This window comes from Argopecten irradians, chromosome 7 (assembly GCF_041381155.1).
Source record: "Argopecten irradians isolate NY chromosome 7, Ai_NY, whole genome shotgun sequence".
Lineage (NCBI taxonomy): Eukaryota > Metazoa > Mollusca > Bivalvia > Pectinida > Pectinidae > Argopecten > Argopecten irradians.
The window spans coordinates 14153434-14176525 of NC_091140.1; the positions used below are offsets into that span (position 1 = coordinate 14153434).

The 23092-nt window shown below is 35.7% G+C and overlaps 1 protein-coding gene across 1 annotated transcript in view; it reads left to right on the forward strand.

Moving 5' to 3' along the window:
* LOC138327621 (extracellular matrix protein 3-like) overlaps positions 1-23092 on the forward strand; it is a 103303-nt gene that overhangs the window by 28189 nt on the left and 52022 nt on the right. Inside the window, 1 exon segment of the mRNA XM_069273875.1 lies at positions 8743-8832. Within this exon segment, the coding sequence (XP_069129976.1) occupies positions 8743-8832 (90 nt within the window).

Genomic DNA, 23092 nt, shown 5'->3' on the forward strand with positions numbered 1-23092 from the left:
TTTGATTAATGCAAGAAAAAATATTAATATTTGTTTCTAAAATTTACACCAATATTCTAGAGAAATAATCCCCCTGCAAAAAAAAAAAGTGAAATCCTGAAATTCCAGCTCCTCTATTAGAATCGCCCCATTCCGAAAATGGTGGCCATTACGATGGCAAATGTTTGACTTTCGGCAGATACTGTACGCCTATTTTACTTTAAAAACGTGAGTAAATCATTTCAATTATAAGTAGTTTTTGTTTTTGAAATGATGCTAACTAGTTTTTAGCACAAAATTTATTGAAAGGCCAGATGATTGTTTCCTTAGGTAGGCCTACGTAATACACAAGTGACAGCACCAAGCCAAGGTGGAAATAGCCCCAGGCCGCTAATTAGCACCAGTGGTTGTTGGCCAGGGAGTGTTCACACCTTCTTTGTTTACTGAATTATCAAGCCAGTCCCCCTATTTTGTCTAGTATGCATTTTGAAGCCGCAATGACAGCCCCAACCGCCTATAAATTGATTCAGAAATCTGAAGAAAAAATATTTAAAAGATGTTTTGCAGAAATCGGAATATTTGGATATTAAAGCGGTAGGCGGAATATCAGCCTCAAAAGCGGTAGACTTCTGCTAGAATCGGTAGGGTTAACATGTCTGCATAACTTTGGCATCAGTATCAAAACTTTCAAGCAAGGGCAGATAACTCTGTAATGTGCGAAAATAGAATTGATCTTTATTATTTGTAAGGACAAAGTTTGGTAGCAGAGGACTTCAAAGAAAAATAAAAAAAAAAACAAACAAGCATCATTTTTTAAATATTTCTCAAAGTAGGCATTCTGGAGTCTGGAGGCGTATGGACTAATTGTAGAAAGTTGGCCATCACTTTTCCATAGCAACCTAAAGCTAGAGGTTGAATCAGTGGTAAAATGTTCACCTTCTTTAACCACTCAGTCATTGTAGCCTCTGCCTTCTTGATACTTAACCTGCAGATGTAAAAATTTTACAAAAAAAAAAAATTGCTAGATAGTCATTAGAATAAAACTGGATTAAGTTGCCTGACTAGAGTGTACTTGGATCTTAATGTTGGCCATTTCTGTGATCCAGTAAAGGTTAAATGTTCCTACTACAGACTTGAGATTATTTTGGATGGCAGCTACACAATGAAGTCAATGAGAGTGTTGTATGTGTGGGTCGGTAGTCCCAACCGTAATTATGTAATACTATTTACTACCCTGATGGATGGCTCTGTCAAACATTCGTATGAACCTGACCAGGATCTTTGGCTCCAATCCACCAACTTAAATCAGATTTCACCTCTATCTGATCACAGAAGCACTAGAAATTTCAGTTTTTAAAAATCGTCCCTAGATTTGATTGTATACGAGTTTCTCCATTGATTTCTGTCGATATAAGAACACCTTTAGTTATCTTTACACGAGTAAAACAGACAGAACTATATTAGCTGAATCAGCAGATGTTTTTAAGTTTGGCTCAGAAGGAAATCTGGCAAATGTATATTTTATAGATTCAAAAAAATAAAGACAATAACATGTATTCAGATATATGCTTTTCTTAAGGCTGAGTAATACCGTTCTTGTAGTTTTCCTTAAATTGGTCTGGTTTGATTAGTTTAACATCCTGTTAACAGCCATGGTCATTGAAGGACATACCAGGTTTGTTGGTGGAGAAAAGCGGGAGTACCCAGAGAAAAAACATCAACCAGTCAGTACTTGGCAACTGCTCCACCTGTAATTTGAACTTGCCACCCAGAGGTGGAGGAGGACTGGCAGTAATATGTCGTTATATCTTAATGAAATTGTTTTTTTTAAATATGGAAGGTTGAACTTAAGAGTGGCCATCAAATTGATTTTAGATGACTAATATGACATTATGTGTATTGGGTTTCATGTATGAACAATTAGGATTTTTATTTGTGTTAATACCCATAGTTAGTGAACAAAGCTGTATATGAGCTTTATGTAGCATATTTTGTCTGGGAGTCTCGATCTGTTTAAGGATTTAGAAACATTTTAGCTATCTTTTAAACAAACTAAATTGTCCTTGACATTATCTCAAGTTCACAAAGGTCAAAATGTATAACTAAAGGCAAGGGTCATAATCATGTCAGGATGAAGAACCAATGGTGCTTATAAGGCTATGTCTATTCATTAAAATATTCTCTCTATTCCTCCTTGAGTACAAAGAGGCTCTGGGTCGTGATATTTGCCTGTAACATGTTACGTTGAAGGACTACTTTGTCTATTTTAATTAACAAATTACCATGGTAAGAAGTTCTTAACCTTTGATCAAAGTCAGAGTTACCCAACGTGTTAAATCACCAAACTTTTTACTAATTACCAACAGGCATGGAGCTATTCCAGGCCTGATACTTGAAAGATATTATTTGATTGTCATCAATGACCTAATTAGCTTAATGAACGAGCTGAAGTGGCTGTTTGGGAAGTACCAGGACAGTGGGGTATAGACCTGGTAGTTTGTACTGTAGAAGAATGTTTTAAAGATGGAGTCAGCGTATACTGGTAGAGATAGAAACAGATGTAATTTGCCTGGCTGTATGTATTAGGAACACAGATAGGGTTTATTGTGACAGCAGTAGCCATAACTTTCAGAGACAATGCATGTTTGCCAACATATCTGTTCTGACACTGCAAAAACAGAGAAAATATGAACGAGTCTTCCATTTAGTTTGAAATGCATGACTGGTCGCAAGGGAATGGAATTACCAATTCCGTCTGCTATCTGAAGGATCGCCTTTCTTTCAACTATTGTTCACTTCGTCAGAACAAAATGTCCAAGTTTTGTATTTTGGAAAAGAAACATGATATATCACTGTTGAAGAAATATGTGTACCCAAGTAAAACTGCTCTCAATCAGGACAAGTTTGACAGTGCTGAGACCCCGGAGCCATTCCGACTGGCCAATCTCGTGAAAGCCTCTTACCCTCTCCGTGTCAAACATCTGCTTCCAAGTGTCTCTTGGGCACTGTGGACATTGTGAAGAATGGTACTAATGGAAGCTATTAGCAGGCTTCCTTCAGGAAACACCTTGCCAGTTTTCCTACAGAAAACATTAGTATGGGCCATAATGGGTTGTCTTCTTATCGCCTTGTGTCACTCCTTACATACAGACGATCTTGTACTGCTCTATTTTTCCCCCCCGAGCCAATATCATACTGTCTATCTATCTTTTCTGGGATGAGCCCGTTTTCTTCTGTCTTTCCTGATAAACCTATATGTTTTGTCCTGCTGTGATAGTTGGCAGATGACATACTAAATTACCATGAAATAGAGTTTAATCATATCGCTATACACCACAGAAACTTAACAATTAAAGAACATGACTTTGGAATGTAGAAAATGCTTCAACTCAATCGTCACATAAAGAAAAATGTCAGCTGCAATTTTTATTGTTAGATAGTCAAGGTCTTTAAAAAGCTTACAATGTTGCAGTTTAGCTAATGTCATAGTTGGTGTTGTATGATGTGGTATACGGATAGTTCTCTAGTTTATATCTTTAAGTAACTCATCTGTTCTTTTCTTGTTTATTGCATTCCGTCCATTAACTCTTACATTGTATTATTGTACATATGAAAAATATGTATATTTATAAAGGCATAATGTTATGAGTATAAAGAATTTGTTTTAGAAAATTCCATATTGCCATTATCATTGTTCTGTGTATTTCTATAAGGGCATTCACTATAGTCGAGTTGGATGTCAAGGTTTCAAAAGAACCATCAGGTCAAAAACATCACAGTTAATTAAAATTATGTTTTGGGCTAATTGTTTTGTAAAGAATCTTTTGATTCTAGGTGGAATTTTATGGGTACCTTTGTACTGCAGAAATAAGGAATATTTCAGAGGCTGGCTCCGATCATAATTGACACTAGCAAGTCAAAAGGCTTTGGTGTCCCGGTGGTGTGATGGACAGATACTCTGCAATCTCTTTGCTTCCTGCAGTCTTACCGTTTTTTGATGGACAGTTGAATTAGTTAGCTAGTTCCATCTCAGGCATCACTCACTGTCAGACAGAAGCAGTTAAGTGGACTGGTTTTTTTGTACTGGGGCACAAAGGCCTTACAGCTTTAGCTTCACCGGCACAACATGCATCTTGCGATTCTTGTCTTTAGGAGGAACTGGAGAATTTCTCATCTTCTGTCATGGATATATCGAGATTAATGAGGGACTGATTCGAACAAGTGATAAGGAAGTTGCTGATTGGTTAAATTATAGGACAAATCAATCATATGTAGGCGACAGTGGGAGGGGGGCCCAAAGAGGGGGACAGAAAATCAGATCGGGCTGGATCTCTGAAGGGGGTCCTCGATTCCTTACAATTCCCTGCAGTAACCCCTGCCGACTTGACACCATCAAGGCATGATGGGCTATCTCCTGGTCCCTGAAATGATTATTTGGAACACATGCCATCTTTTCTATGTTAATGAATTTAATTATTTCTCCAGAAATTAATATGAATGGCTAATTTTTGAATAAAATAAAGAAATAAAGTGATTTCTAAATCGGGTGAAGTGATATTGTTGCCAGAATAATTCATTCAATCTCAGGTCCCTTGCCATCCCTAAATTGCCTTCAATGGTTTATATGGTCATTTGTCTAGTTTCATACGTTATGTATAGACATGTGTGTCATGTCCATTTATTCATCACGTTTGATGTTTGGGTTATACCAGTACAAGTATAGAGAACAGAAACATTTAATCTCATTTTCATAATGAAAAGCAATGACCTTTCAAACAATGAAATTGCCCAAAAAAATAAAAAACCAAAGAATTGTTAATCAGAAACATGAGTATTTAACAACATCAAAACAACTGAAGAATATTGATTAAAGAGATACCACAACATAGACATGAGTTCAAGAATACCATGTGACAGACTGGTTATGATTTGTAGATCGAGATACAATACTCGAGATTCTTTTTTTCTATTTCTCAGATTGTTTTGCTATGACTACTACAGAATATGCAAATATGATCTTGTCATAGATTTATCGGAAGGCAATTAAATTGAACATGAAAAGAAAAAAAATTGTTAAATTTCAAATTCATTTTCTATTCAGTTTAATCTTTTTTCTTCCGTTTGACTAGGATGTTTTACTGAAAATAAGTAAATTTTGAAACAGAGAGAAGAGATAGAAAAACTATATTAGTAGAAAATGAGGTATATTAATTTTCAAAAAAATAACACTGATATCTTTTGTAACATGGCACAAAGATATGTTGCCAGCTTTTTGACTGGCTTTAAATGTTGATGCTTTATCCACAAGAAACATTAACGTTTTATGAACCTCCAGCAGGATGACTGAGCCAGAGGCTGACTTGCATTGTTGTGCTATTATAGTGCTGATTATACGGTCGGAAGACAAGAGATCGCACTAATTGGAGAAAGGTGCGACTCATTTTGTATGCAGCTCTTTTATTTGTTTTTAATGCGTGTACCACTTGACGTGTCAGGCTAAGATCAGATACAGTAACCAGGCGTGCCCTACCGATGGACATTTTACACACATTTTTGTGTTTAGAGTTGCAAAAGGAATCAGATCTGGTCTTCTCGGGTTTAGAATTTTTTCTGTACAATGGTAATGATATTACCTCATGTGTTTTTCTGTATGATGCTGATGTAATGTTTTTGTACCTCCAAGCACTGGAGAGTTCTGTCGGTGAGTAACCTCCACAGAGGTATTGACATGGCTGCCGTCATGGGTATGACATGTAACCGCGGCCAACGATCCCCCTCGACCTTTTCACAAAAAACATCTGCTGAGCTGGTTAAACTAACATTTATTTACTGTAATGCTGTAGTATTGTATGTTACTAAGTCAATATTGGGCAAGAAAATGGCTCAATCAGGCTTGGATAAAAAAATCACTATGGGGTTTAAAGAAAGGCAGGAGTGCCTGACAGTTTCTATTAACAGAGAGACACAGTTTGTTGTCAGATGTACCTAAAGCAAAACTAAAAACGTATGTTTGTTTCTCTAGAAGCTGTTTAAAGTAGGTTACCACAGCGTTTGTCATTAGGGTGATTTTAGTGGAAACTCTGAAAATTGGTTAATATTCTAGTTAAGAGCTTGTTGGGTTGTTTGAACAGTGGCATCAGATCTAAAATTTGGGCACTGTATAGTTTGTTGCTCTGGTTTTATTTGAGTGGGTAGCTATGAAAATTTGGTTTCTATAGTGTTTTTTGCTAGGGTTATTTTATAGGAAGGCTCTTTAGATCTAAAGGTTTGCTGTAAAGGTTGTTGCTATAGTGATTTGAAAGGGTATAGATCTGAAAGTTGCTTGCCAGGGTTATTTAGAGTTAAAGTAGTTTTTGATTGACAATGAATCTTTACCATGTTTTGATCAATGGGTATACAGATCTTACATGCACATCTCACGCCGGTGGAGTTACTTTTTGGGAGAATCATCTCAAAGAGGTCGTTAAATATTCAGTGGATTGTAATTTGTTGGTTTGTGATGCATTTCCTTTGGCACACTGTGACAAGATCCTGGAGACCTGTAAAGTCGCCATCGATCCCAGAGTTCATGCTGTTAATGGATTTTTAATTCAAATATGCAATCTGAAGCCCACATCGACCCCCACTAGTTGTTCCAATGTCTTGCGATTGCACTTCTTGGAATTAAATGTACTAAAAGCCAACTGATTCTTGGCTGCTTTTTCTCATTGGTGTCACATTCTCACACCAACACTCTATCTTATAAATCCTCCTGTACTTGTTAAGATAAGGTTCCATAAAGCTGACTCCAATACAAAAGATATTAAATTGTCATGGTAACACTAAACTTCATTATTACACATTTGTACCTGAGTAGAGAGAAAAGATAGATATTGTTATTTGATATAGGTGTTTTAATGCTGATCTTGAAAATGGTTGATTCAATGTTCTGATCATTTGCAAATTTTTGAATTCGTATCTAACCTGAAGATATAACATATAAAATACTTGAAGGTCATACAGTTGATTAAAGATCAGGTAGGTGGCCTTCACAAACAGTCCAAAATTAAGTTCATACAGTGATTGAGGTCCCCTGTATGTCTTTAATTTTAGTACCTAGAGGTCATAGGTCAGATTTCAAGGTGTCTCATAGAAGCTAGAAGGTTGTGTTATTGACCTATAACTTAATTTCTTTACGAGTTTGATAATATTTGTGTCTGGGAGTTCAGACGTCATATTTAATAATACATACTGCCGGTAGATTCCATTTCAGTAAAATGCACTACATACACCCATCTTTGTAGACCCAACAAACATAAGATTTAAGAATACCATCTCCCTTCGGTCACTAATCTCGCAATCGATGAGAATAACATAGAGTGATCTCCCTTCTTTAGAGGTTAGAGGTTAAACAATATGCAGTTATCACCAGAAACACTCCTATCTGCATGTATCTGCACTTAATGCATTATATACTCAATGAACTTCGTCCTGATATGCAGTTACACATAATGACAAAATATGATAGTGTGAATAAGACCATTATAAGCTGATACCAGATAAAAGTGATGATTTCTGGTTTATTGGTTTTTTCCTGTGCAGCTGGCTCCCTGCCGACATGGTGTAATGTTTGGCTGTGCACATGATGATGGAACAGATAATATAACATAATATAACTTAATCTGTGGAAATCCTCTCAGCTTGTCTCGTAATGAATTTTCACACTGGAAACATTTGTACCTGGATTTTGGAATTCCTACAAATGGTATCCATTTGTTCTTATCAGCAAGCTCATTCCAACTATCCAGAATTAAATGGCTATGAACATAACCCTGGAATACCTTGTATGTCATAATGAGCACATTTGGAACCGTATCACAGTCTTATCATTAATTAATAGCTTTTGTTACATGTAACAGCTAATTTGATTTGTGAGGAGACATGTAAAAATTAATTTGATTGATGGAGAGGTATATAAGAATTCATTGATTGGCAAGAGATTAGGCCAATGGTTGAGTTATTCTAAACCTTAAGGATTTACATTGAAACATTAAAAAGCAATTAATGGCAGTTAATTTGTGAGATGCATTACATGTAGACATTTCTATAGATATTTATCTTGGACAGAAGCTTTATAAACAGAGTGTGTTGCGTGTAAGCAAGACTTTGTCTTTCTGATGTCACCGACTGGACAATAATCAGTCAACTATCTATCACAAATTTCTTGACTGGACAATAATCGTTCAACTATCTATCACAAATTTCTCCTCGTCTAGGAGTCACTGTCGCATGCTTACCTGACATTAAGCTACTTTGTCAGAATATACCATTCCCTGTCACACAACCCTACAGAGGGTTAAAATTCATGTTCAAAAAGAAAATTACCAATTTTCTTCCACTGAAGGTCAATGTGTTGACTTGGTAACGCTCTGTGACAATCATCAAGTATGTCAAGTTTGATTAGAGTCAGAGAACCATTACCCCAGATCTCCTTGTATCTGAATTTGTGATATGACAGATTCCAAAACTGAATTGGGTGGGAGCGTTCCTGTAAAGAGTAGTTTGGCCACACAACAGTTTATGACAAAACAGTGCTGATTGAACATCAAAATGAGTTCCGAATGTAAAATGATTTGTCTATGAAAAGCTTACAAGGACATGATTATTTTGTACAGGCAACAAACCTATTAGGGTCATCCGCTGTATGTCAGTCAGTATTTCTTATGAGGTTGTGTGATTTGTTTCATATTTTGTTTAATATGTATATTTTTCTTTCTTTGACAGTGGACATTGACCAGCGCCAGATTCAATATGTCCTGTCAGAGGGAGCCACTGTCACCAACGACATCTTCTTTTTCAAGGTCACAGATCAAGGTAAGAGAATAGTTACTATGGTTACCAGAGATATAGGTCCTTGACCTTTGCACCCACTACTATTTTGACCTACCGGTAAATAACAACTGATCTGGCGCATATGAACCCTTTCACATTTGCATTATAAGGCTGGATTTGTATGACACAGTATCTATTAATAAAATAACTCAATTGTATTATGTTTATGCTATTACACCAAAAACTGCCAAAACCTATGAACATGTACAGGAACGCTTAATAAGTTGCTTTAGGTTGCCTTTTGTTTATTAGGGCCCCGCATCGAGATGCGGGTGCCCTATAGTAATCAGGTTGTCGTCCGTCCGTCCGTCCGTCTGTCTGTCTGTCTGTCTGTCTGTCTGTCTGTCTGTCTGTCTGTCCGTGTCCGTCCGTCCGTCTGTCCGTTTTTTTTCTTTTGCACATTAATGATGGAAGGGAGTGGAGTATTTTCCCCATATTTTACATGATGATTCCCCATCCATCCTAGATCTGCTTGGTAATTTTTCAGGCTGAAATTAAATTAAAAAATCGGCCATCTTGGATTTTAACATTTAAAAAAATCACAATGTTGTTGCTCTTAACTGATAAACATTTTGTTATAACATTATGATGCAAAGTTGTTCAGAATTAAACAAGGAGTTGACTGTCCAAAGGTAAGGTCATGGGCCAAGGTTACTAAGTCAAAGGTCAAGGTCAAATTTAAAAAAATTATTTTCTCATGAACATTTTGCTACAACATTTATAATGAAGCAGAGTTGTTCAGAATTAAACAAGAAGTCAACTCACCAAAGTTTTGACTGCTTAATGCACTTTTACATGATTAAAATATTTGAGCAAGACCTTTATTCCCTTCCTTTCACATTTGTTATGTGTTTCTTCAGCAAACTATGAGGTTTACCTTGTTTAAAAGGGGTATTTGAGTTAATTGTATGCTCTTAATGTAATGTTAGCTTGGAATCAGGATTCAAGTTAAATACTTGGAAGACTTTTTCCAAAGAATTATAATAATGTACCATCATCGGTTTCCCAATTAATGTTGACATTAATTATTTATTAGCAACATATAGCTAACACGGAAGAATTCGTTGTCAAAATACTACTTTTCCACTTAAGCACGTCAGACACATAGCGGGGCCCTTTCTGACGTGTCAGTGTTCTAGTTTCAATATTATGGCTCAATATGCCACATTTAGTGGTGAAATGAAAATTAAGATACATTGTATGTGAGACTTTAGTTCAGAGTGTTTTCCAAAATATATCTACTCACTTGATCACAGAAAATAATTAATTTTCCTGGAAACTTATCAAATTTTGTCAAAAAGCAGAATGTGAAAATTAGTACTTAACATGATAATGTGAGAGCAATGTAAGATTCTCTATATGTTGATGTTGTTTGTTAGCAATTTAAGAACATAGAGTGCAAACAGAACATATTTTACCTATTGTACGTGTTGAAGCCTAAACCATACCTCTCCCCTAACTTCCACACCAATTGTCCCCTATAGCCTGTGAACTTTCACTGCCGTACCATTCTATTTGTGTCTTATTATAATACAATTTGTAAGCAGCTACTGATTAAAATTTTTGACAATTCAATTACACAAGAAAATTAGTAGTCGGATTGCATAATCAATTATCTGGCTGGGTGATGATGTAGACAAAGTTACGAACACAGAAAGGTGGCGAAGACAATTCACTGTAACCTGGTTCACATCCTGTAGGGCATATATATAGCCATGTTGAAATTTTATATAGATGTTGTGAGATACCATAGGTATATATCTGGTAATGTTTCTGTGAAGATTATTCCTTTGAAATACTTCACTGTGATCTCAAATGCTTAAAGTAGTACAATATTCAGAATCTCTTGTGGTATATCAGATATCACTGAAATAATATAATGTTACTATAAAAGTAGGTCACTGTGACCTAATTCTCTTTCCTTGAAGAGTCGGATTCGTTTGCTGTGTCTTATCTTCTTAAGAAGGGTTTGTGTAAATGTTGGAAACCATTTCTTACAATTTTATAGCAATAGTTTGTGATGGTTTTGAAATAAATCTTTACATTAGTTTGCAAGGTCAACATCATTTTGGAAAAAAAATGAGCAAAAGATGAAAAATAATGATGAAGTTATAATTAAAAGGTGGAAGACTGAGAATCATATGTACGTATACTTCCATTCCTGTTGTTTCATATAAATGGAGGACTTACGCCTAATTAGGAGTTCATTAGTTTTGACCATGTGATAAGAACATAAATCTGCTAAACGGCTGAGATGGCTGACATGATTTGTCACCTTTTCCTTCCTATAACAGACTTATAGTGATTACTACCTTTATTTATTGTAGTTTGTAAGCTATACTCATTATCTTGTCATCTTGCTGGTTTTCTTCATTAAAAAAAAACAAAATTAGAATCGAAAAACAATATGGTGGAATTGTAGACAGCAGAGGGCTTAAATTCAGGGCAGACAAATAGCTACGGAGAATTAGAATTGAAGATCTGCATGCACATATAGGGGTGTACTTAGTTAGGACTCCCCAGGGAGATGTGGGAGCTAATCGTTACAGCTACAATGACACGTGTTTGACCCTTAGGGACCTGTATAGCCATATGTCACCTTTGATTATACAACCCTATAATGGCCGCTCAGCTTGTCAGAGTAATACTACTAACACATGTTACCACCACAAAAATATTACTCTACCAGGAAGGCGTGATCTATATTATCTCCTAGGTACTATCTTCTTCGTCACGCTTGATCGATCACACAGAATGGTGGGGTCAGTTTTGAGTGCCCATAATCTCCGAGAATGTTCTCCTTTTACTGCGCTCCCTCTATTTCAGCCCCTCTATCTCCAACACTTCACAAAACCAGAGGCGTATATCACTGTTAAAGAGACACACATGTTTCGAAGATGAGTTTTCCGGACTTTTTCTGTGAAAGGATTCGGAAACTGATACATCTTATCTGGTTTGGGATATCGCTCCTATTGGAATTTGTTTATGTTTTATGTAATTATTTAGAGCTAAAAACGCTTGTCTTCTCCCAGTGATTAGATAGGAAGTGTGGATTTTAGAAGGAAAGTGTGATAGAGAGATATTGTGATGATGGACGACTTCCATCTTTGATTTCATTTCCAGTTTCGGCTATGACACACGTACAGCTTCAGTAACCTCCACCATAACCCTGTTACATAGCGAAGAAGAACGTTCTGGGGTTTATTTAAGCCATACTTTGTCACTAAGTATAAATCTGATCCCTGACTGGTAATATTGTACATGTTTTAACAGCTGGGCACATTTATTATGTGAGTATAGGTGTCCCAGCTGTAATGTCTGACTGCAGCGTAACCCTCGGTAACCATCTGTTACATCAGTGATAAATGTACCATACTGGAAATATACATAGTCACCTGTCCTCATCACTGTCAATAAAGGATATTACATACCTGGTAGGTGTATGGACAAAATATATGGTACATTTGTCATGGTATGTTTGTGTATGGATAAAATGTATGATTTATTTCCAGAATTTTGTATACTACAAATTTTATTACCAAGGGGAGATAATTTGGCTGCAATTTCATCAGGAAGTTCCTTAACTGAAATTTTTTTATAGAGACATATTAATAATCTGAAATAAAAAGATATACACTCTCTCTGTATCTGAAATTTTTTGACTTGTTTGTTTTGATAGTCATTATTAAAGATGGCATCCTATTATACTATGTTGTGAAGAACTGAAATTAAGCATAAATATGCAGGAATCTATTTTTCAGTGATATCAATTACCATTTGAAAAATATCATATATACTTATAGATGTAACATAGAAATAACTATAATAAAAATCTAAAATAAAAATATCAAAATTAAGACAGGGTATGATACATGGGAAACACCTTATTTTTTATGCTTTAATAAATATTTAATTGAGCAGAAATCTTTCTGCAATATCAATTACCAATGGAAAAAATATTATATATTGATGTTACATAGAAGTACATAATAAAAGTCTAACAAAACTATCAAAATTAAGATAAGAAATGTTTCATGGAAAACACCTTATTTTTATGCTTTATTAATTGTTTGAATGCATCCAACCCTGATGTACAAAATTCTTGGTTTGATCCATAAATATTATGATAGGTCATTCACCTGGCGTTAATTCTGCCCGGCAGTTTGATTATGACAGAAATGGTACATATACTAAATAACTTCCCTGTATCATCTTTTTCATTCCCAACATCCTCCAAACCTAATCTCACATCCATAACTGTAAAACACATTTTGGCATACACCAAAATTCCAGGTTCCTTTTAGTACGCCTTCTGTACTGTTCCAGACAATGTACCGCCCACTCCACACGAGGTGTAAGACATTGTTTTTACCTGTATTTATCTAACACATTTATGATTCTATGGAGTACTTTTTGACCTTGTCCCTTCTCCAAAGCTAATCTTTAATGTTCTTCTTAATATCTCCCTACATGTAAACCCTGACCCATATTTATCCCCACCCCTCAGGTGTTGAGGTTAAAGATATCTTAAATGACCTCCTATAGTTGATAAGCACTTTCCATTATAACCAAACCCCTTCACACTTTCCCCTACTTTCTATATCCCCACCTCTCTATTTTCCTCTACCAAACCTTTCCATCCCATCTCTGCCACCTCTCCTTTCCCTCAGATTTGAGGGGTACTCGTGTCACTGATCTATCACTGTTCAAAACAGCCCCCACCATCTGAAGACTTTCCTCTCCCCTCAAGTTTGAGGGTACAGTTCTCTATTAGCTATCTTAACAAAAGTTGACCGAAGTATCCCCAGCACTTCCCTGTCTTGTGCCCTCAGATTTGAGGGCACATTTGTTTTTTTCTATAAACCATACCAATAGAGATATCGCCCAACTGTTTTCTCCTCCTTTCAGGTTTGAGGGTATGGAGTATCTAATTGATAGTGCCCTCCTCCCCTCAGGTTTGAGGTTACACCCCCTTAGTGCCCTCCTCCCCTCAGGTTTGAGGTTACGAACTGTTTTATGATAATTACACCCCCTTGCCCTCCCCTCAGGTCTGAGGGTACAGTCCTTTACAACCTATTTAGATGATAAGTAACCAGTGTAATGTTACACTTATCCATCACATCATCAGCTACAAATATCATATATTCTGCCATCTTTCCCCGTCTGTCTCCCAAAAATCGCAAAACACAGAGGGAGTCCCCTCTGATATAACACCGTTATCTTTCTCAAAGTTTAAAAAAAAACACCATTTTCCAAGTTATCAACAAAAAACCTATTCTTTTCTCCCGTATTTTCTTCTACTTTAATTTTGATTTTAGGTTGATTCCGTGTAAAACTTAAAGATGGCTTCTTTATGTTTCCATTAAAAATTTACATTCTGGAACCAAAATCAATGATACTCTTTAACTTAAATTGAATATAAATTTTGATACAGGAAGCTATTGGTAAAAGATTTCATCGTTTAATTTTCTTGTGGTTCCACATTTCTAGCCGAGGTCTTCGCTTTGAATCTTTATACTTGAGAAGTAATAAAAATGCACAGGAAGTAAAATGTTATTATAATGACGAAAAGTGTCTTATCATTTAATGATTTATATGGTTAAGATTAATCTTTTTACTTTATAAGTACGGGGGCACTAAGAATTTCTTATAAAATTGAAAAAAAGAAGACACTACAGGACGTCTAATAATTATCATAGTAGATAAAATATGGTTTACGGTTAAGGATAATGGGCGTTTAGGATCAGAAAAAGGATTTATGACTTAATTGATAATTATTTAAATGTTAATGACAGTAATTGGTAGGCCAAAAGGAAGATGTGAAACTGACTTTTTAAATTATGGCACCAGTAACAGTATACACTTTATATTTATTTGAATTTGCCAAAAAATTAATTGAGGCTTATGTTATCTTGCTAAAACTTTGCTCTGTTCAAAGTTGTCGAATACCTATCCTTACAGCCACCTTTAACCTCCATGATTTATGTTTTCAACAATAAAGATAGAGTTTTCCATGGTTATAATAGAGTGTCTGTAAATGCATTTATTTCAAGTTTTATTGTGACCTTCAGAAGTGCCATAGTTTCCATGGTTACAGTAAACAGGCATGCTGTAGAAAGAATATGTTAACTTTTGAGTGACCTTGAAGAGTTTCTATGGTTTCAGTGAATGCAGCAACTGGTATACAGTGTATATTGCATACTACCATTAATCTTAAGCTTTAGACCGACCTTGACTAGTCTAGATTTGCCATGGTTACAGAAGAGTTATAGTGACCTTGACTGCACCCACGGTAGTCTACCTACACACCATTCATCATGTTGGTGTAGAGACAATGATGATGGATGGAGTTGTGGCTAGCACTAACACATGTTTACCTCGATCAGTCCCAGACTGGTGTATGCAGAACTTTAATTACCCAAACCTCCCTGTCAACTCAGCTCATGGATGGACAATTTACGAGTGTTTAGGATCTGACAAACTACCTGGGTGGCTAGACTTACTGATCTTAATACCTGGTACTGTAGACAGATTTGGAGCATCAGTCGTAAAAGTTTCTATATGAAAACTTGAGAGATTGGTGTAAAATCATATGCTCAAACTCGTTAACAGTTTTTCTGAATCAAACCATTGTTTGCTGCAAGATGTGCACACATTTTGCTAATTCTCCCTAGCTGTTTGTTAATGAGTGGAACCTAATGTGAGTGTACTTATTCAATGGAGTTATTCTTCGGTGAAGCAAATGTATGAACAACATTATCCCGAAATTTATTTGAAAAGTTCACATCTAATGGTGTGATGGGGTTGGTTGTATTTTGTTTTAACATCATTAACCCGGTCATTTAAGGACATGCCAGGTTAAGAATATAGAGAAAAAACCAGAGTACCCAAACAAACACCCTAAAGTTGATACCTGGCACCGGCCCCACGTGGAGTTCAAATTTGCATCCGACAGGTAGATGTGGTGGAATATTGGTGCAATCTTTTGACTTAAAAATATAGATATTGCTTCTATTTCAGATGCAATCTTTGCTTCGCAGTGTCAAATACCGTATTGGTACCCAGTGCGCTTAAAAAATCAAAGTAAATAAGGTGGCGTTTAGCTTTTCGTAAAATTTATTCTACAAAACCATTAATCAATTTGGAAAAGAAATCAGCAAGGAAACCAACACAGATTTCATATTTCAGTCATCATTAATTCAAAGTAAGTGAAATTGAAGCTTAAAAAGAGTGAAGGGTGTTTATTAAGGGATGGGACACTTATTGGGTCGAATACGGTAACTCAAAATTTGACACATGTAAGTTCAAACCAGTAAAATATGAGGTTGCTTTTGGCAAGTTTTTAATATACAACCACATGATAAGGCTAGTTCCCTAGCATCCTTGTTGTGTAGAGTTCTAGATGTCTCATCCTCAGCTATATCTATGGAAGATTATAATGTTTATTTTACAAGAGTACAAGATCAAATGGCAATATATGGAAATACACATCCAAACTGCCTTTAGGAGATAAACATTCTGCTGACTAAGATAACAACTTGTGAAGTGTTTGTTGCTCAAGGGAAACATATCTATACTCTTTAAAAGGTGACATTTTCAATGGACAGTAAAAATCGGAGTCACTAGAGCAACATACAATAAAAATAACAACCACCACAAATACGACTCGTCACTCACAATCTAGTCGATCTTGACAATGTTTGATTTGTGACTTCCACAATCATAATAAATATTTATTTTGTCCTAAAAACGATAGAAAACACGCTTTGTGATGTTAATCGGTACCTTTGTTATCGGGGATGCTTTTATCAGGGAATATTTTGTAGTATTCTAAAGAAACCTTAATGGTATGTAATCAAATCCCTCTAGGGAAATAAATATATATAGCTATATCATTTTCGTCTTTGTGTTCTTACTCATATCTTTATCCATTCTTTGGATAGAAAGAGAGAACTTACAAATCAGAGATTTTAAAATCAATTAACTAAATTCAGTACATGTATATATGGTAGCGCATTTATATATGTATAAAATAAAAAAAAGGAACTATGCAAAGCAAATATTCCTGCTCGTTAATTTCTTTTTTGGATGAACATATATCTTGTAGCTTTAATTATGATTTATCCAGTTCAGACTAAGCAATTTCCTTTACATAAATTCATCATTCGTTATAACCATAATTGATACTTTGGAATCTCGATATGCAATTGGGTTATGATGTCTACTCGTAAAATAAATTGCTAACAGATCCCAATAGGACAGAAAACCTGAAAAGTTCTTTATCGTAACTGAAATTTCAGCTGAGAAATGTCATTTCCTAACATTTAGGCTTCATTTAATTGATTTCATTATCAGACATTGTGAGTTTGTAATACCCTGGAAGGGTTTGTGGTACTTTATCATCCAGACCCGTAGTCTATCCATATGTGCCTTATTATTTTCTGGAAATTTGGTTTCCTCATTTCCAGCCATTTTAATTGATTTTCAGTTTTTAAGAACAAGTTTTATATAACAGTTCTAATAAGCTACTTGTCTCTGGGATTAGATCCAGCACTCAGCATATTAAGTTAGATCCATATATGAAAATGTAATTTCTGTAATTGAAGGCAGCAGAAATGGAATGACAAAAGAGATATCTCTGAACTTCTTTGTGCATCAAGTACAATTCACTTTGGTGATGAAATCGGAGAAGTGTCGGTATAAACTGCCATCCTCTGTGGGACCAGAGGTCTGTTTAATATTTGCTTGGGTTGTTTTGCCGATATTTGTGGTGTATTTACTACTTCTGTGCGAGGCCGAATGTCAGTCGACAATCTAATTAGTGCAATGTATGTTTAGGTGTCTCGATTGGCGGGGGATCAATATGTCAATTTCCTACTTAATGATGTAAATGGACCATACTGACCATTGGTCAATTCTCATTTATCACCACTTGACCAACCATTTACTCAGTTATGTAACATTTCATCTCTCAGCTGCCACTGAATATAAAAATATGACGACTTTCAGGAGTAGAATATTTTTGAACTCCCAAAAGGGAGATCTGATTCATTGAGATAAAAATGCCATAGCTAATTTAACCTAACTGCTTTTATGTTTTAAATTTCATTTTTATTTTCATTCTTTATATAGATATAATCAGTCAATATTACTTGTAAAATATGTAACATTTTCAGGATTTATAGTACAGCACTATAAACAGTAAGATCGCTTTGAACATTCAGCATATCGTGTTTATGTTTACATTGGTGATAAGAAAGTTTGGAAACATCATATTCCTGATAACACTCACTTATCCCCCCTGTTAGAACTCTTCTGTCTGTGAAAGTAAATAAGATGTTTATAGAACAGCATCTGGGACAGGTTATAGAGGTCTCTGGGTGTTTGGTAGCATACCACCTTAAGTCATTAGAATCTGTGTTTGGTAACATACAACCTTAAGTCATCACTCCCCAGTTAAAACAACACACAGGCTGATGGGGTGATCAGACCTAAGTGAAAACACACAAGTCTTGGTTGCACTTGTGTAAATAGATTGTAACGGCCTAAACATGCACCAGTGCCTGGATGAGTGATGGATGGTCATATTGTGAAATGTGACAGGATTTACTACAGATCCCCACGAGGTTTAGATAGCTTATAGTGGCCTTTTGATCAGCTCGACATGTATCAATCCACACACAACTCATATTTTCCTCAGTAAAAACTCTTATCTGAGTTATCCCTTCCTCCAAAGGTTTATGTGGTCAGATGTTGATAACCTGTCATACCTATAAAGGGGAGATAAATCTTTCATAGCTTTAAAAGGGGAGATAAATCTGTCATATAAAAAATTGAGACAATTTATCTAGTCCTGTCATCCTTAGTGTGTTTCAAAGAAGAGGAGGTAATTATTTCATCCCTAAAAGTGAAAATTATCATTCTGATGCCTAAAAGTGAAAGAAGTACGTTAATCTAAAACATGACATCGAGGAGGGGGTGGGGGCTGGGGTGTAACTCCATTCTCTGTAGATAAGGGAGATAATTAGTATGAATCTCATTACTTGAAAATGACATATCGACGGGAGATAGTCCCTATGCTCCCTGGAAAGGGAGATAATTAATCAAGCCTTCGTAATGATGTTAAGGGGAGATATAACTCCTTGCTCCCTGGAAGGGAGATAATTAGTATGAATCTCATGACTTGAAAATAACATCAAGGGGAGATAACCTCAATGCGCTCTGCAAGGTGAGATGATTACCATGCTCTATGCATAGTAAACATTAAGAATGGAGATAAATATTTTGCTGTCCTATCATCGATGTAGCCCAGAAAGGGGGAGATAATTACCCCAGCTCTTCTGAAGAGAAGTGAGGGATAATTACCTTGCCCTCACTCACATACACGTGGATGGGTATTAAAGTGTTGCTACATGCTGAGCTACAGACATATTTTAGTATAAAAATCATGAGAAAATGATAAAGTGATAAGATAATTTGACAGGAGAGCATCTGGCCCCTCAGGTGTTTTATCCCTGGCCGGTGGATCGGTAGCCGAGATCTACTGGTGGTTTCTGACCATCTATCTGTCATCCAGTCCCCTTATCAATATGGCCACCCTGGTCGAAGATAACGCCACCCCATGCTGGTCATATGTCTTGGTTTTTGGTTGTCTGTCGAGTAAAAATAACTCTTAAAGCATAAGATTATTCTATTCTTTGTTTAAACATCTGACCTTTTTATTTTCCAGCAGCGTAGGTTATCAGAGTTTGTCAAGTAAAAATAAATCTTCAAGCATAAGATTATTCTATTCTTTGTTTAACCATACAGCCTTTTTGTTTTTACAGCAGCGCGGGCTATCAGAATTACATTGGAATCTGGCCATCTTGATTGTTATGCTCAAAACAATAGTCTTGGCATTGTAAGTGATTTGGCTTCTACTTTCACTTGATTTCTTAACATCACATTTCACTTACTGTTATCAGATATAAAATTCTGATTCTTCAACAAATGTTGTAATTTTGGCATACAACAACTTTAGAACTTTGGCACTATTTAGAACTTTGCCGAACTTCAAGATCCATTGCAAACAATGTTAGATTAAATGCTAACATTTGTATTTGATAATGCATCAGAAAGAGTTCAGTACTTTTTTGTTTACTTTATATTGGTTGGTTAGCTAGCCAGCAGCTACTATACCATATTTTCCTGCTAATTAGTCGCACCTGTGTGTTAGTCGCAGAGGCCTTTTTTACAATTTTTTTCAGTTTTTGTATACCTATAAGTTGCACTGGTATTTATAAAGTTTCACCCAAAAGTTAGGCCCATGTTTCTATGTATACCCCGTGTATCAATCAATCTCTAATGAGAAAGTAGCGATTTTCAGGGGAAAAAAGTTATTCTACTTATACTCCAGTAAATACGATTCATTGGCTCTGGATATTCACGAATCAATAAACCCAACAAAAAAACATGTTTTTGAGAAATTGCTTCTCTCAGCATGTAATCATTGCAAGCAAAGATAATAAGATGAATTTTATAAAGGTTCATCAATTTAAAGTACATTTATGTATTAAGTTTTCTCCACCAAATTTTGTTCTGTAATGACAATACTTTGAAGTACAAAGTTGTCCATTTTCTTTGTTAAGATGATTAAAGTAAGAGTGAAATTGAACCTCATTGACAGGATATTGTCTTTAAAGTTTGCTTAAAATTAAATTACAGGGTAGTGATACAGGTCCCACAAAATTGAAATTCATCAACTAGAAATCTGAAAAAAATATTGCATGTGAAATTGAATCATAAATATGGAATGTAGAATTCAGAATGTAAGAGCCATGTCATAGAAGACTTCAAGTGAAAACTGAGGTTTTTTTTTCACTGAAACAATGTTTTGATTTATTCATCCAACCTAACCTTCCTCTCCAGTTTTATGTTTCCATGGAATAACAATTGACTTGATTAAACTTCCTCGGTAATCAAACCTGCTTGTTATTCCTACATATCGCAGACATTCCTGTGCCAGAATGGCGCGTACTGCTTGAGAAATCATGTGACACGCCAGTCCTGTGCTCTTTTTGTTTCATCGATGGCACCAGAAATCTTCATTGAACTATCGCAAATTAGATGTGTCAGTGGTGAAAGAATGGCATGGCCACAAATTAGATTCATTGTGCTGCTCCATCCAAATCTGAAACTGCTTGAATATGCATCTGTTAATCGATGATATTATTTAAGAAACTTGGAATCTGAAAATCTTTAAAGTTGTAGTTGTTTCCTTAACAGACATGAGACTATGTTTAGATGTTGACTACGGTATAAAGTGAGTCTCTCAAACTGTAGATTGTTCGGTAATCCTGTACCAACATGTCGGAGAAATCTTATAAAACCTGGAAAACTTTCAAACCAAATTTCACTGAATTAAACTTTATCATTCCTTTTTTATCCCATGACCACCCATTTCAAACAGACTGATGATAACAGACGGAGATGAGCAGTAGAGTTATCTCCCTGTCTCAATAAGTACATAAAACATCTTCATATGACCCTGCATAAACCCTTAACTCGTCAACCCCTGAAAACATATTTGGACTTTTCCTGTTCAAAGATTGAAACAGCCCATTGTAATTTTTAGGGATGAATAAAGCATCACATAATGTAGGACTAAATTAGGTATTTTCTCAAGATTTTTTGCCTGAATTTTCCATACTCCACCATGAATTTTAACAACTTTATTTATATATCTTCAGCAGATATTATCTAACTGATAAGTTTTTAAAATTCTTTATAACCTGTTAATAAAAGTCTTCATTGTCGACAGAAATTAATTGATATGAATAAAATTCATTAAAATTACTCAACGATAAAATTATTTTCATAATGAAAAGATAATTTTGCAGATATGAAAGTTTACATGAATTAAGTTTATTAGAAAAGTAATTTGTCCATGTTGATATTTAAAGTTATGCTATCACTACCTGCAGATATAAAAGTTTACATCAATTAAATTTATTACAAAAGTAATCAGCCAATGTTGGTATGAGTTACAGCTATCATGTATCTAGTAATGTACAAGACCACTTAGTCATTGTTTTGTAATGTTTTTATAGATATTACTCCTGATTGTGAACAACTTTCCCACATTCTGTGGGGTTGGTTACCCCCAAATCCAGCTGTTTAGCCCTCCCTCACCGAAGGTTAATTCTCCTTAGGAGGTTTGGTGGCCCTGGAGTAATTGTGAATGGTGTATTGGCTTCAGAGGCTGAGATTATGTACTGGTTCAGTAACAAAGAATAGGAATTTCCTGGTGTGTAATGGGTAATGCTTTTACTGTGTCTATTAGTCAGAAATGATCTGGATACATTAGGGAGGGGCAGAGGGAGGGAGTTGATGGGAGATACATAATGGAAAGGCAGAAGGAGGGAGGGAATGAGGGAGGAGATGATGGGGACACTTAATGGAGAGGCAGAGAGAGGGAGGAAATGAGGGACGATGTGATGATGACACCTAATGGAGGGGCAAAGGACCGAGGGAGTTGATGGAGGAATGTAAAGGAGAGGCAAAAGGAGGGGATGGGGACATTTAAATTGGAGAGGCAGATTGAAGGAGCTCATGGGGACACATATTGGAGGGACAGAGGAAAGGAGAGTAAATTGTTACTTTTGAGGGAGGGAAAGAGAAGAGAGCTGATGGAAGTACAAATTAGAATTGTTATTAGATGTAAACAAGGAAGAGAAAGGGAAAAATCTAACAGGGATACATAATGAGGGAAGAAGTGAGGGAGATACAAACTGATCAGGACACAATAAACACAGAAAAATAGAAGGAAGAAAGAAAAAAACACTAAAATGATTGAATGATCGTCGAAAAGGATAAAGACAAATGCAAGAAAAAGGTCAGAATGACTGAGAGAAATAGGTAAATGGCATTAAGCAATGTAAAATGAAAGAAAGTTTGCAGAAAAAGAGAATTAAGGACAAGAGTGAATGAGAGAAAAGAAGATGGAGACAGAAGGAGGTATGTAATGATCACATGCTATGTCAGACTGAGTGACATTACAGATGGTGGGGGGGAGCACTAAATGTTCTTTTGACTACTTAGGGGATGTTTTAACATGAAAAATGGGGTAAATATAATCCGCCTTAGAACCTGCCGTGTTACACTGTTGGCTTACACACACACCATGTCATCTGTCAGAAACTGTATCTTGGGATACAGACATGGCTTTTTAAGTTTTATGTCAAAATAAAATTGATTGTATTTG